This window comes from Pelodiscus sinensis, chromosome 1 (assembly GCF_049634645.1).
Source record: "Pelodiscus sinensis isolate JC-2024 chromosome 1, ASM4963464v1, whole genome shotgun sequence".
Taxonomy (NCBI): Eukaryota; Metazoa; Chordata; order Testudines; family Trionychidae; genus Pelodiscus; species Pelodiscus sinensis.
This window is the reverse complement of record NC_134711.1, coordinates 103,129,627-103,144,915: the sequence shown is the minus strand read 5'-3', so window position 1 is coordinate 103,144,915 and position 15,289 is coordinate 103,129,627. Positions and strand designations below refer to the sequence as shown.

Sequence of the window (15,289 nt, the reverse complement as noted above, 5' to 3'; positions counted from 1 at the left end):
ATGACCATGTAATGTGGGCATTAACCCTTCTTTAAACTCCTACACGCATAACGAATTTCAAGAAAATACGTACAAGCATATTTAGGTTTTTGAGCACTTGGAAGGGTTGGGGATAGAATTACATAGGAGTCATGCAGAGGGGTCACATGCTCCCCCTTTGTTGGTATGCTCTCCCCCTTCCATTTTAATAAGAATTTTTGTTTACTTGCACCTCTGATGTTTGGGACCCTGTTCAAGCGTACTTAGCTGCGCTGATGAGCTCTCCATGCTGCTGCAGTAGGAAATGAACATTCAAAAGTCCCCACGTGTTTTCTTGCTCTCCAGTTTCAAGAGTACTGGAGTTCAACGTGCTAGTCACAGGGTTCAAAACAGAGTACTCTGGATCATCACCTGCAGGTCAGTAACTCTGAATTACAGCACACAGGCCTGGTCTACACTAAAGGGGAAAGTCGACTTAAGATACACAACTCCAGCTATGTTAATTATGTAGCTGGAGTTGAAGTAACTTAAATCGCGTTTTGGCACCATCCACACAGCAGGAGGTCAACAGGAGCAGATGCTCCCGTCAACTTCCCTTACTCCTCATGAGGAGCAGGACCACCGGCACTGATGGGAGTGCCCTCTCAGTTCAAATTAGCGTTGTCTTCACTAGACCTAGTCATTCAAACACCGGAAGATTGACTGCGGCAGTGTCACTCTTCTCTATAGTGTAGACAAGCCCGCAGTGTTTACACTGCCTTTAAGTTGAGGCATGAATGTTGCCTCGGGCTTTACTCTGGAGTACAAGGGTCCATTTTAAAAGCCCGTTTGGTCAATGGGAGGGACTGGGCAGTGTAGACACTCTCATTGCAAATTCGACCTAACAATGAATATATCGACCTAAGCTCCCAATGTAGACCAGCCCTCAATTTAGCAGAACAGGGCAGCAGGAAGAAATTGTTTTTGCAGAGCCTATAACTTGGGAACCCATTAGTCAAACAACCCCACATTTGGGCCATTAATGTTACCCCACATCCTCATGATGTAAACCAAAATTTCAAAGCAACCCAAGTAACCATCCAGATTTTAGAGCATTTACAAGAGTTGCGTTCTAAATGGTAGGCATAGGAAAAAAATATCTAGCTATTGTTCTGTTTTGATGCATGCAAACTACACAAAATGAACATTTTAAAATACCATTCTCAGTTTGAGTCGCCCAGAGATTTAGTGAGTTCCCTGTGTGACAGGCTGCTGGCTAAGCCAGAGCTCTGCCACTGCAGCGTGGCTGAAAAAGGCAGTTGCAGCCAGCTGAGCAGGCCCATGCATGAGGGGCTAATGGGAAGCAGCTGTGGGCATCATTAGCCAGAGGGCTAGATAAGGCAGCCAGAGGGGTATTGGAAGGGGAGGAGCCAGAGGGTGGCTGAGTGCTCCTCAGCCAGAAGGAGAGGCTAGCTGAGTTTGCTGTGAACAAAACTCTGTAAATAGAAGGTGATGAGAAATTGGCATGGGCAATAAAAGGCATGGGTGATTGCACCAGAAAGGGTCTCTGGTTGATTTGTGGATGAAGAAGGGGTACCAGAGTGCAAAGCCTGGGTGAGGACTTTGCCACACATGCAACACCCAGACCATTTTGATCCATATCAAGTCAATAGCTTGATTCCTAGTGCTGCACAAAAACAATCTACAAAGAAGTTTATGTTTGAGAAATGGAATGTGCTGTTAAGCATGTACTTAAGTCCTTTTCTGAATAAGGATGGACACAAGCATGTGCTGAATTTCATTACTCAATCAGGCCCTTAGACAGTGGGTCATGCTTTGATAAGCCTTGCCAATACCGCTATTACTGATTATTATTACCAGGAAGCCCTACCTTTTGCCCCCATACTTAACAAGCAAAGAAGCATGTTGACAACACTAATTGCTTCAGTACTTACGCCTCTCTTGGCCCTTCCTGAGAGAGATCAAAGACCTGGCGAGGATTCAAGTACCACATGAACATCTGGAGAACCTTCGTGCCCTGTGAGGATAGAAAATGGAAGGAAACTAAATGAGCAAATGACTATTATAAGTAATAATATTTTATCCTTATTAATCTTCGGAGTACCTTTCATTCACCTTTGCTTTACAGAACAAATACAAAACAAAGGTGAATTTACTGACAAGTCAAAACAAAAGCTACCCATTGTAACAGAAGATTACACTAGAGAACAATCACGTGACCTACCATCTCGCTCTTTGTGTGTGTGCAGCCCCTTGGGGGAAGGACTGCCTTTTTGTTCTGTGTTCTTATAGTGCTTGGCACAATGAGGTCACAGTCAATGACTCAAGCTCCTAGGCATTAAGATAATATGGCTAATAATAACAACAACATATGTCCATGCAGTGTAGAATGCAGGTCTGGATTGGCTTCTAATTGACAGCAGAGCTAGTTGAGAAAACTTTGATGGAGCCATTTTGCAACAGAAATCCAGTTATGACAAAATCAAGATGTTCTGTGAAATTGTTCCAGGTTTCCTGAAATTTTGCTTTGGAGAAAACATGCAAAAGATTCTGGCAATGTTGAAATATCCCATTTCAATACTTCCTGAAATAAATATTTGTATTTGTTTATTTTAAAAGTGATGTTTTATTTCAATATCTTTTATTTTGGATTGCATTTTATGTTATCATAGAATATAAATGTAACAGGTCAAAATCAAAGCTAAAACAAAACATTTTTCAGACTTTTTCTTTGTAGAGAATTTTGAAATATTTGTAGGCATGTGTGAGCCCATTGTTTACTTCAGCTCTGCATGCATGACCAAAGTGTTCAGCCTGCTGCTTACAGCTTGATGGTGGAATAATATGCTTAAGCAACAGCATCATGATCTTAAACTTGGTTTTCTAGAACACAGTTTTTCAGACTTGGGTCGTGGGGCCACCAGGGTGAACTGCTGGCAGCACTGTCCTTCCTTGTTTACTTAATGTGTCTGTAGCCACAGATCCCCTTGCAGCTCCCATTGGTTGTGGTTTGCCATTTACAGCCAATGAGCTGCAAGGCTCCATGGCTAAGGACATATTAAGTAAACAAAGTGGCGTGCCCCAACTTTGAAAAACACTATTCTATAACACTGTTAACTACACCTTTACAGTTCAGAATTACATGGGTTTACAATACAAGATACAGTACATGGCCAAAGGATGTTGAGAGATTTCCTGATTAAGCCAAACAAAAGAAGAGCAGGATGAAGACTGGCAATTACTTTGGTGAGCTCCAAACCACTATTCTGGTTTCCTCTCAAAGAATCAAAACCTGAGAGGAAGATCACACTAAATAATCCAAACCTCCATTCAGGCAGGAAGATGATTTCCTGGGAAGGGTCCAGTCCTCCATTCCAGGAGTCTGCATCCCAGGCCACGTGAAACTCTTCTTTTTCTGTGACTGACTTGAAATCCCTTTATGACCCATTATTTAAAGAAACTTGCAAAAACATTGCTGCTGTGGCCAAGTTGATGCCTTTACCTGATTCCCACCACTTTTTGGATTGACAAACACCAACAGCGGTTTCATGAGCAGAGAAGAGATGGGCTTTATCACAAATGGTCGGCCTTTGTTTTCCTGCAAAATCGAAAGTGACAGAGTACCTCAGTTAGAGTTACACAAAACTGATGCTAGAATCTCAAGGGAAAAAAAATCACACGGCATTCTCATTTCTGTTTTTAGAGGGTTTTGTGGCCATGAAAGCAACCCCTGTGACCTTTAGTAGAAAACTGCTGTTGCACAGATAACAAATTTCGGTCTGCATCCCCCTTGTCATGCCTCAATTATTCAACCTACCCTATTTTATCCTAGAGAATGAACCTGTGCATCTCATCTAAGGATGGGGGGATAGATCAAACTGGGCTGGCTGATCAATGGATATGCTGGATGTTAAGTGGTAATCTAAAGATTAAAATATCCATTCAGTCCCTCTTTCATATATGACTAATTAGGACTTACCTCATTGCCTCTTTTGCTGGCTTTTCTTTTAAAAGATGTTCTCTTCTTTCGCCGGGTTGAAGTTTTTAATGAGTTCTATGTAAAAAGAAAAAAAAAGGATACATGGAAAGAAAAACAAAAATCAAGTCAGCCCCAGAAGCAGCCTCATTTAAGAAGCTCCTTCACTTGGAGAATGATACAGTGTCTGGCACATGCTTGAAGTTTATATCACATGCGTCTCATGCTTTACACTTCCACACCACCGTTGATGGAGAAAGCCACACACGGAGACCAGACTGGTGCTTTGGAACTGGAAGCTTTCTCACGCCAGGGAGCAGAAAAATCCAGATACTCCCATAGACTCACATAACACCACACGTTGTACCTGCCAACCCTCCCAATAGGGGTAGGAGACGCCCGTTTTCCCTCCGGGGCTCCAGTCTCCTTCCCAATCAAGCTCGTCTCCTGGTATGGAGACCACCTACACAAAAATGTAATAAAACATGATAAAATGAGCTATTTTTCATGTTTAAAAAACAAAACAAACGCAAAACAAAACCAAACCACAGGGTTAGCTCTGGTGCCCACCATGACATAGCATAACGCATGCTATTGCTGCATATGATGCTGGCAGAAAAAGACAAACCTGACCTAACATGAAACTCTTGCGGTAATCTGATAGAGAAGCTCCTCTGAATTCTTACTATTGAAGGGCTTCCTTTTTCTTAAATAAAAACAAATGAAAACGGCTGCCACTCTACGACACAAAAACTAGTTGAAACAAACAGATATTTTGTAGCATCTGCCAAAAAATTGCATCAGCAACAGGAGTTAACTAAAAATACTTGTCCTGCCATGAATCCAGGGGAGTGGATGAGATGACCACTGTATCTTTGATCATGTCTACACAGCAGGGCTAAAGTCCAATTAAGCTATGCAACTTCAGCTACATCAATTGCGTAGCTTAAGTCAAAATACCTTAATTCGGCTTTTGGCGCTGTCTACACAGCAGAAAGTCGAAGGAAAAGCACTCTTTTTTTCCAACTTCCCTTACTCCTCATGAAATGAGAGCTACAATGAGTTGGAATAAGAAGTCCTCCAGCTCAACATTATGTTGAAATAAAGGCTTGTAGTGTAGATGTGCCCTATGTTATTTCGGAAAAACATCAGTTATTCCAAAATAATGCTGCTGTATAGATGTACCCTTCCAGTCCTACAATTCTATACAAAAAAAAATTCCCAGAATGGCACAAACTTAATTAATACTAGATCACATAAATATGCTGATGTGATCAGGGCCAACAAAAATGTGGAGGTTTTTTTTAACTGTTTCAGTTGAATTAAAATAGCCAAATTCCTATATAATTCCTCTCTATTTACATATTACAGTTTGAACCTCTCCAGTTCAGCATTCTCTGGTCTAGTAACATCTGTGGTCTGGCATGATTTTAGTTAGCCAGATGTCCACTTATCATGGGTGTGGCCAAGTTTTCCCCAGTGCCGTAAAGTTTGTTTACAGCCACCAGTCCTGACTCTCAGTGTTCTGTGCTGTTATTTAACTCTATTTTTACCCCAAATGTCTTCTAAGAGCCCATTAAGAAGTGGAAGTGTTGGTAGTACTGCTAGACAATATTGACCTCCCAAGGGTCAGCAAATTCTCTGGTTTGGCACCGGTCAGGTCCCAAGGTTGCTGAACTAGAGAGGTTCAACCTGTACTGAGTTTTAGCTGAGTTTGAAACACTGCAAAAATGGACTTTCTCCACAGTATTTCAGCATAGTATATTCAAAACTAGGAAGTACAGTGGTGTAGAAAATTAACAGAAAGTTTGCTTATTTTATCTAAATTGATCCAGACAGTTCTACTGGGAAAAGCTTTACTGGCCCAGAGACCTATGAGTAAACATATCAGAGCTATTCATCAGAAAGTGATGCTTTTGCTCAACCCTGGTCTTCAGCCAACAGCCCTATTGCATTAAATAGCATATTTACTGGATTCATGGCTTGATTCCCCAATGACCACTTCTGGTGTTTCAAATCAGGCAACTTTCCTGTTGCTTTTCACCATGCATAAAGGGATCAGAGTTCATGTCACTTTCCCCACAGTACCTGGCTTAAGCAACAGAAGCTAATGATCCAACCAACTGACTAGATTTGGTGCTGAATCCTGGTCAGATGCCACCCCGCGGCATGTTGCATATACACTAAGAAGAAGGATGAAACTAGGTCTATAAAAGGGCTCTAAACTTTCCCTGGTTTCGTGAATGTAAAAGTGCACTAACAAGAGTTGCACTGACAGGGGTAAGTGGATAGATTATATGTATCCTACTGGTCTTTTCACTCTCAAGCAGTGCAATCAGACTGAGAGAGGATAGTTTAAAATCAATGTAATGGAGCAAAACCCAATTGTAGTGATAACTGTAGAAGATCTTAGATTCATGCTTCTGATCTACTCCAGGAGGATTTTTTTCTGAAACCTGTCACAGGGGTAGAGGTAGTGTGGCCTAGTAGAGAGCACACTGGACTGGGACTCAGGAGATCTGGTCTGAGCACTGCCACGGTCTGTTGGGTGACCCTGGGAAAATAAGTATTTCTTCATCTGTAAAATGGAGATAATGTTACTTACCTCCTTTCTAAAGAGCTTTGAGTTCTACTAATAAAAAGTGCTATAGATAAAGAGCTAGGACTATATTAGAGGGATTGATTGTACTTAATTATTTTACTGGAAAAAAATGACAATTTGCTATTTATTAGAAGGAACTACACCCAGTACAGCTCTTCTGGCTAAAGCCAGGAAAGTTGGGTAAATTAGCATTATCCTCATTACAAAATAACCACGTGCAAATATGCTTGTTGCCAAATCATGTTGTAACATAGCTGCTTTTCTGCCTTTGTAGCCTGGAAAAAAACCACACTACAACTTGGTTGCAGACACATGTCTTGGTCTTGCTATCTACCAAGATTAAAATGTAATAGTGTTTGATTTTGCACACACAGGCAAGAAAAGACATACTATGGTTTTGTCAAAACTCTATTACATCACCTGTTTAATCACACCTATTTTTGTAATGTGTAGAGAGACTGAACATTTGCTACAGCTTAGCAACATTAGCTATATAACAGGTCAGAGGCAGGGGCACTGGTTATACAACGGCATGCGTTCATTTCAAACTAGTAAAAGGAGAGCTGCCCTGAGTGTCCATACTGGTGTCTATTTGGTAAACTAAAGGAGTTGTTGTCTGTGCCATCTTGTCCATATCAAAGTCTTCCTTCTCCACTGGAAGAGTATAGGTGTTTTTCCAAAAACCAAATGCAATTCAGTGAGATTCCATGTACAGTAAATAACGCCTATAAATGAACAGACCTGTTTGTAAATCCTCAATTGTCTCTAGAAGAGGAAAAATCTCCTTGGTGAGATAATTTTACCCTTCTTCAAAGACAGGAAGCGCAGATTGTATTATATGGTGGTCACTGGAGATATTCCAAGCCCACTTAGATTTATGGAGGAAGAACAGGGTCCCCCTAAAATAACCCTGAGTGCTAGACTAGCATTCTTAGATAGATCCAATGGATCCTTTTCAATCCTTTCACCTGGGATGCTACAGATTTAATTTTCAGAAATTCGGAACCTCGACAGCTCTAAATGACTTGAATGGAGGCATGAGATACACAGCAGCAACAGACATCCAACTCTATGATCTTCAGGCAGTTCACAGACTGCAATGAGGCACAGGTAACTCACTCACTTTGGTGGCTTCAGCCAGCACTAAAGTCAGAAGGAGAAAAGCCCAAAAAGAAAAGTAGGCAACCGTTACAGGCTCCTTATGAAGATTCCACAGAGAAAGGAACGGAGCAAATATACTCACCTTGATCACAAACCTTTGCTCAGCATTGGGAGCCACTTACAATTACTGCTTCTGCGTTATACCCAGAACCTCCCAAGAACTGGCTTTGTAATGTCATTCTTAGCTTCTCTCTCCTAACATGCACACACATGTGCCTGCACACCCAGCAAATCTGTGTAACAATATTCAGGCTGCCAAGTATCAAATATAAAATAGGCCACTGTAGAGACCTATAGATGCTAACTAGAATAGGCAATGTACTTGAGCTCCAGGAAACCAGACCTAGAGGCACTGAAAATTGTTAGGGGGCTATAGAAGAGGCTCACATAATGTCCATCATGAAGGAGATACTGTGAATTTGCCATCCTTGTAAATTTGTCATTCCATGCAAGGATACCACCTGTTCCAAAATTATCCAAATGATTCTAAATTTCCTCTATCCTGAAAACAGAAGCTTGCACAAAGGTAAAAGTATATGGGTATACCCAGGTGCACAGCTCTGGCAAAAGCTGGCTAAGCTGCAGCAAAAGCCAAAAGGGAACTATTTAAAGAGCTGTCAGGAACCCAGATTGCAATAGGACAGTTACTTGTAAGAGATTTCAAATTCCTTTCACCACTGAACTTGCAAAAAGGAAAAATTCCCCATTGCAGAAAGGCAGCAGGTCACCTAGGGAAAACTGACCTTATGCAAATACATCATGATGTTGCATCATGATACTTGAGAAGGGAGTCTGTTTTTTATTCAGATAGAGGATTAGAAAGGTGGTGACCCTTGGTCAACATAATGCTCATAGGAAAGCCTTTTGTATCAATAAAAAGGGAAAATAAAACTAGGTGAGGAGTCTCTGCAGGAAGCAATCTTGTCTACTCAGAAGAAACAACCTCTAAAAGGGAGCGAAAGACATTGCTAGAATCCATTTTAAATTAGTAGAAAATCTAGTCCAGGACTTACCTGTGACCATCTGAGATGTTAATAAGTGGAGCTGAGCAATAATGTGTAGTAGAAATGTTGCTCGATATACTTATGCTCATCATGGAATATCTATGAACAGATTTCTGTTGCCACATATTGATTGATTCATCAATTTCCTCTAATTTATTTAAGAGTTTTTATTTATTTTCTCCATGGATTGATTGCTGAGAGTGTTTGATACTATCAGAAATCCTGACTGTGTAGAGGGGTTGGAAATAGCCAGGTCATTCACAAATAGAGCTGGTCACAAAAAGGGAAAGGAGGGACAGTTTCAGCAGAAATTTTCAACTTTTCACTGAAAAACTGAAAACCTAAAAATTAAACATTTTTCACTTTTTCAATAAAAAGTCAAAATATTCTAGAGAAACACATTTTGTATAAAATTTCATTTAGACGAAAACAAATTCTCCATCAAAAACTGTTTTCTGATGGAAAATTCTCCACCAGCCCTATTCACATGGCATTGTTTCTATACTCTGTCTGAATGAGTATCTCTTTTAATCAAGTGGGGGATAAATGAAGACACTGAGGCTTTGTATCTTTCAGGAAGAGGTGGCTAGAGTGGATTAGAAAATATCAATTATTTCTTACAATAAATTTCCTTGTAATTGTTTTTTAATCTAATTTAACACAAATGTTATTTTGTTTATATTATTCAAACAAAAAACAAAACTGAAAAAGTTTGGTTTTCAAAAAGTGGTTTTGGTAAATAAATGCTGCACCTTTGATCAAAAACTGAAAAAAAAATAGTCGAGTTTCCATTTTTCATCTAAAATTTGAATAATGTCAACCAAAATAAGGATTTTCCGAACAAACATTTGTTATGGTCTAAAAGCTTTCATCAAAAATGCAATAGCCATATGATACTAATTTCCATTTTTTAAAAATGTTTAAAAGCAGATGTTTTAAAAAATCATGAAAGGTTTTAATAAAGCTGAAAATGGGCCCATTTTAAACACTATGGATGAGATTGAGCATTGACATGTTAAAGTCTTTTATTTTTTAACTGGCTGTGGGGACAGGACAGTGCTGCTGACACTGAGAAGACTCATAAAGAATGAAACTGTAGAGGGCATGGAGATAACAGAGGTCAAGCAGCAAAAGCTCAGACACAACAGAATGCAAACTGACCGGCCACTGCCTTACCTAGCCAACTATAAAGGTGCCAGGGGAAAAAGAAGAGTCTTTCCTACAATACAGATCTGGCTACAACCTTTCCACCTAACTTGATAGCCAGACAGAAGACTTAGGGGTAGATTGAAACTACAGAGCTCAGTCTCCCAGGGCATGATGTAGCAGTTCTGGAAAGGACCGGATCACAAGGAGTAAGGGAAGTCGATAGGTCCCACGGTGGGGACACTGCAGAAATTCAGCCTAAGGTACGATGACTCTAGCTATGCTATTCGCATAACTGGAGTTGTGTATCTTAGGTCGACTTCTTCTCGTAGTGTAGACCTGGCCTGTGACAGGAAAGTCACAAGGATGAGCATTGGCCCCTAGCCGGTTATACTTTAAGATAGGGGCTCTACCCTGGAAAGCAATATTGGTAGATCAGAAGATGAACACGAGCTCGCAATGTAATGCTGTGGCCAGAAAAAGTCAATGCCTTCCTTGGAGTAGTGAACAAAGAGTTTATATTACCTCCAAGTCTGGCACTGGTGTGACTGCTGCTGAAATACAATGTCTGGTTCTAACTTCCACAATTCAAAAAAGGATGCTGATGAAACTGAGAGGGGTCACAGCAGAGCCATGAAAATGATTAAAGGACTGGAAAATACGTCCTGTAACTGAAGCTAGATAAATTCAGACTTGGAATAAGGCATACATTGTTAACAGTGACTGTAAGTAATCACAGGAATAATTTACCAAGGGTTGTGGTGATTCTCTATTATGAATCATTTTAAAATCAAGACTAGGTATTTTTTTTCTAAAAGACACATTTTAGTTAAAACAGCAGTTATTTCAGTTATTTTCTGTATTATACAGGAAGTCAGACTAGATGATCCCAGTGGGCCCTTCTGACCTTGGAATCTATACATTCCTACTACAGTTGGCTTTTCCTACCATGATTTGGCTTCTCTTGTTGTGTGTGTGTGTGTGGGGGGGGGGGCGGATTAATCTTCCAGGGGGCTCTTGTTCAAAATCTGCCATTAGAATTCAGCCACATGAGAGTTTTTCAAAAAGCCTGTCAGAAGTCTCTGAATCATGGGGTTAATCTGAGGATGAGTGGCTTGGCATATTTGTCATAGCCAGTTCTGATTTACTGTGGCAAGGATACACCCTAAGTAAGAAACCTGGCAGGTGCTAGGAACTCAACATATGAGACTTGCAAGAGAACTGACTCTCCCATCAATTGTTTCCAAGGTCCCTTTTCTGGTCTATCCACACAATTAAACAAAGTATTATCAATAAAAGTGGCTGTATCCTTTGCAACACAGACCACTGTTGTGTATTTACTCTGACAAGGAGTCCAGGAACAAATTATACCAAGCACATTGCATTTGCTGTCCTGAATTATTAGTCTTCCCCCCACATGTGAAGTAGCTACATGGGCTTGAGTGGCCCTGTTTGTTAAGAATGAAATCAGTCCCTTATCTGGAAAGGGGCTCCGGAAGCTTTTTTCCCTGCTGAGTTGAGCAATGTCTTATCCCATCTAAAATATACCAAATCGGGTGCAAATGCTCACAAGTTGAAAATTCATTATCTGCAAGCATTGGAGCATGTAAGCAAGCATTCATGTGAGCAAAACATGATCATCCAAACATCCATGGAAAATGAATGCAAAAGGGAAGTGAACACAGCCACAGCCAATTTATGTTTCAATTCAACTGAATATTTGTGGAAAGCTTTCTCTCTCTATTTGCCCAGCTCTACTTAGTGAAACATGCTTGAGCACTTAAAACAGAGGATTCTTGCAAGTCTGTTAGATGAACTTGCAATAAGAAGAATGAACTGGATTATTTGATGTCAACATCAGGTTCATTACTTATTGCCCCAAACCAGAAAATGAAAGAATCCTTACAGAGAGGTAGATGAAAGAGTGATAGATTCATATTCATCATGGGTATAAGCTGGGTGTGAGGAGAATGGATGGGGCAGACAAACATGCTTTTGTGGAAGAGTACCAAGAGCAAAAGAAGCCAGTCTTGCCCTGAGCTGCCAAACAGCATCAGAAACGGACATTGGCATGCAGTTACCTGAGGTTTCTTCACCTTAATGATCCAGGTGGGAGGCACAATGACAGCAGCATGAGCCCCCAGGGAACATGGCTCCTCGATGTGATGTAGCAAGAAGCAGGTGACTTTGTTGTGAAACTAACAGAAGGAGAGCAGAGCCATCAGTGGGGTGGACAGAGTGCAAGAAAAAGGAGAAGAGGGAGAGAGAAAGGCATGGTGGGGACAGAAAAAAAATGGGGAGACGTATTTGGAACTGAGGAATGTACCCAGTTCAACTTCCTTTCCCAATCCTCTGTACAAAGAGGAACATGAGCAAAAAACAACCCACCTTCCCATTTTCTCATCCTTTGCCAAAAGTCTTTCCTACCTCTAAGACAGCCCAGGCTTACATACACATAACGGTAGTAAGACCAAATTCTGAACAGGCAAAATTATAGATAATGGGAATCCCTTGTTCTCTGAGCCAGCAATAGCAATGGAGTACTTGAGAGTGAACCTTCTCATTACCCCAGGAGTGCTGTTGTTACACTCCAAAAGAAAGAAGCCTACTCTTCTCGTGGAGGACAGCTGAATGTGGCTCCTTTCTTCATAAAAGTACTAGAACAATTAAAGTCAAATATGATGATTCCACGTAAGCAAAATTGCCACCACCATTTCTCTCCTACCCCACCCCCATTCTTCAATTCTAGCCACTTACCGCCTGCTTGCACCAGGAGCAACTGATGGCCACAATCTCTTTACTGTGGAAGGAGAATTTTTGCTGAAACCCCTGGGATGTCAGGAAGAAATAGAAGAGGAAGGGTCAAGCTGCTTTCCATCATATCCACATACTTCCCGTCCATTTAGAAAACTTAGCACCTATAACTTTTGTCACATGACTGAGCTATATCAGTTTAGGGTGGTCATATACAGTCTTTTACATCTCTTGGATGTCCTAATATCCCCGAGGGCTCTGGATTGTTGCATATTATTGTAATCAATGGAATAGCAGGACATAAACGGTTCATCAAGACGTAATAGGTTATACCCACCATTGTCATTTAGCACCCTACTATTATGGAGTGACAGGAGTTATAGTGTAGTTAAGAGTGTTACTTGAACTGCCTTTATAACACAATTTTGGCTTCCACAATAAAATCTATATCAAACATCATATCACCCTCAAAGTTAGAAACTTCTACCTCTGGCCAAGATAGCATTTTTATGGAAAAACTGAAATGACTCCATTAGTTTAATACTTGTAAGCTTGAATTGTAATACTCTAAAAACAGAGGTGTTGAACTCACTTCCAAAATTTGTCTTTTTGTCCTCCATGCTTTGTAGCCAAAAAGAAGAAATAGCAGAAAGATAAAGCCTGTTTTCATAGATTTGAATAGAACTGAATGAAATTTAGAATTTCCACCTTGTTGGAAATTTCAGCGTTTGCATTGTCTCATATCTTAATGTAAAGTTGAAATTTCAGATTTTTTTATAAAATGTAAATTTTAAAAACTTTAAATTTAGATTTTTTTTTATCAAAGCATCCAATATTCTCAAAATCATTTCAGTTTGCTGAAATAACCCACATGCTTTGCTTTGAGTCATTTCAACTGTAAATTAAATTTTCCAGTTATGGCACATTGCCTTGTGGAAGTTGTAATTCATGAGGCTGATGCCCCCACTCTTCCATATGGGCCAGGGTCTTTGGCTTGACTACCTGTCCTCTTATGCACCCAAAATCATATGACTGCCATTATGCACCACACAGAGCTTGTATAAATGGATATCCACTTGAAGTACGAGAGATGCAGATCTCCAGGGAGCTCAACCAGTAGAAGAGAATGAAGGCCTCAACTATGACTTCCATCAGCAGTGTGGTGACAGAGGAATGCAGTTTAATGTTTCACTGAACTGGTTCAAAAAAGCATTTCAGGTCAGTTCAACAAAAATACAATATTTCAATCTGACTCAAATGAATTCAAATAATCAATTTTTTTCCACAGAACTGAGATTTTGCTATGGAATATTTCAATTGTGCAGAAACTGCATTTTTTCATCAGAAAATCATTCCAACCAATTCCTAACCAGCTCTATGCTTTAAGGGTGAGAAGGGACCATTAATTCACATGTATCATATAAGCTGTAAAACTTCACCTAGCTTCCTCTGTACTAAGCCCCATAACTAGTGACTGACTAAAAGAATATATTTCACAGAAAGGGACCAAGTCTTGATTTGAAGACTTCAAGAGACACAGAATTCATAATTTCCCTTGGCAGTTTGTTCCAACAGTCACATTCATTGTTTAAAAAAAATGTATCTTATTTCTCATTTGAATTTTTCTAACATTAACTTTCTAGCCTCCACGGGCTCTTGTTACGCCTTTCTTTGCTAGGTTAAAGAACCTTTTACTATCTGGTATTTTCTCCCCATGTAGATTACTAATCCACAGTAATCATGTTACCTTTCAGTCTTCTTTTTGATTAACTAAGCAGATAAACTAAGCTTTACTTGAATCCCTAAGCTGATGTCCAGGGCCAAAACGTATTTGTTTGAAGAGTTATTAAAATTTGATTTAGTAACGGTGTCGTGGGAAGTCTGCTACATTGCTTCAGTAATCAATTTGCCTCTTATCTTAGCTTCTGTGGGAGGGAGGAGGAAGGCTGGCAGATGCAGAGGAGGAGGCAAATATTACTGGTTAGTGCAATAAAGAAAGAGAATTAAAACACTAAACAAAAATAATCTAACTGCATAATCCAAGTGAAGGACTCAAAATTATATATTGTGTCCCCACAGTTTGTGATTTAGGAGACTACAATCAGAATTCTGAAGAATGAAATTCTCTCTCTGCTTGGCCATTGTAAGAAGCTATCTGTCCAATATGTCCCATACATGGTCTGTGTATTCACCTCACATCAGGGCCCATGGATCAAATTCAGTCTCGTGGGGTATCACAGGTTGGGATCTTGCAATGAGGCATCTGTCCCACACTGGCCTTTTAAGAGTTAAAATCCAGTCTTGGGAGATGGCAGGAGTGGTGGAGACAGCAGCTGAGGCAGAGACAGCCAATTAGGGCCCAATTGTGACTATATAAATAAGGGCTCCTGGAGGGAAGGAGACACTGACTCAGAGTACATCTAGACTGTGGGAGGGGGGTCAGAATACCTCCAGTATCCCCCAAAAAACTCGGCCACATCCAGAGAACGCGTTTGCTCTTCTGCTTTTTTTTTTTTTTTTTTGCGTAAGAGCAGGTGTGCTCTTCTGGAAGCCGTGTCTTCCTCATTCTAGGAGACAGAAAGGATCTTCTGAAAGAGGGGTTTTTTCCCCAAAATTTGGCCCAGTGTAGATGGGCCAAATTTCGGAAAAGCCTCTTCTGAAAAAAAA

The 15,289-nt window shown here is 40.3% G+C and overlaps 1 protein-coding gene across 11 annotated transcripts in view; it reads right to left on the bottom strand.

Annotated features, from left to right (window-relative positions):
* DGKI (diacylglycerol kinase iota) overlaps positions 1-15,289 on the bottom strand; it is a 319,613-nt gene that overhangs the window by 155,691 nt on the left and 148,633 nt on the right. For 5 of the 11 annotated variants that reach the window (XM_075940098.1, XM_075940048.1, XM_075940105.1 and 2 more), the window contains 6 exons: positions 12,626-12,697; positions 11,950-12,066; positions 4,323-4,418; positions 3,959-4,033; positions 3,482-3,577; positions 1,914-1,996 (listed from right to left, as the gene is read on the bottom strand). In XM_075940098.1, the coding sequence (XP_075796213.1) occupies positions 1,914-1,996; positions 3,482-3,577; positions 3,959-4,033; positions 4,323-4,418; positions 11,950-12,066; positions 12,626-12,697 (539 nt within the window). The remainder of the gene's footprint in view (positions 1-1,913; positions 1,997-3,481; positions 3,578-3,958; positions 4,034-4,322; positions 4,419-11,949; positions 12,067-12,625; positions 12,698-15,289) is intronic. The other 6 variants (XM_075940058.1, XM_075940081.1, XM_075940042.1 and 3 more) reach the window with 5 other exon arrangements.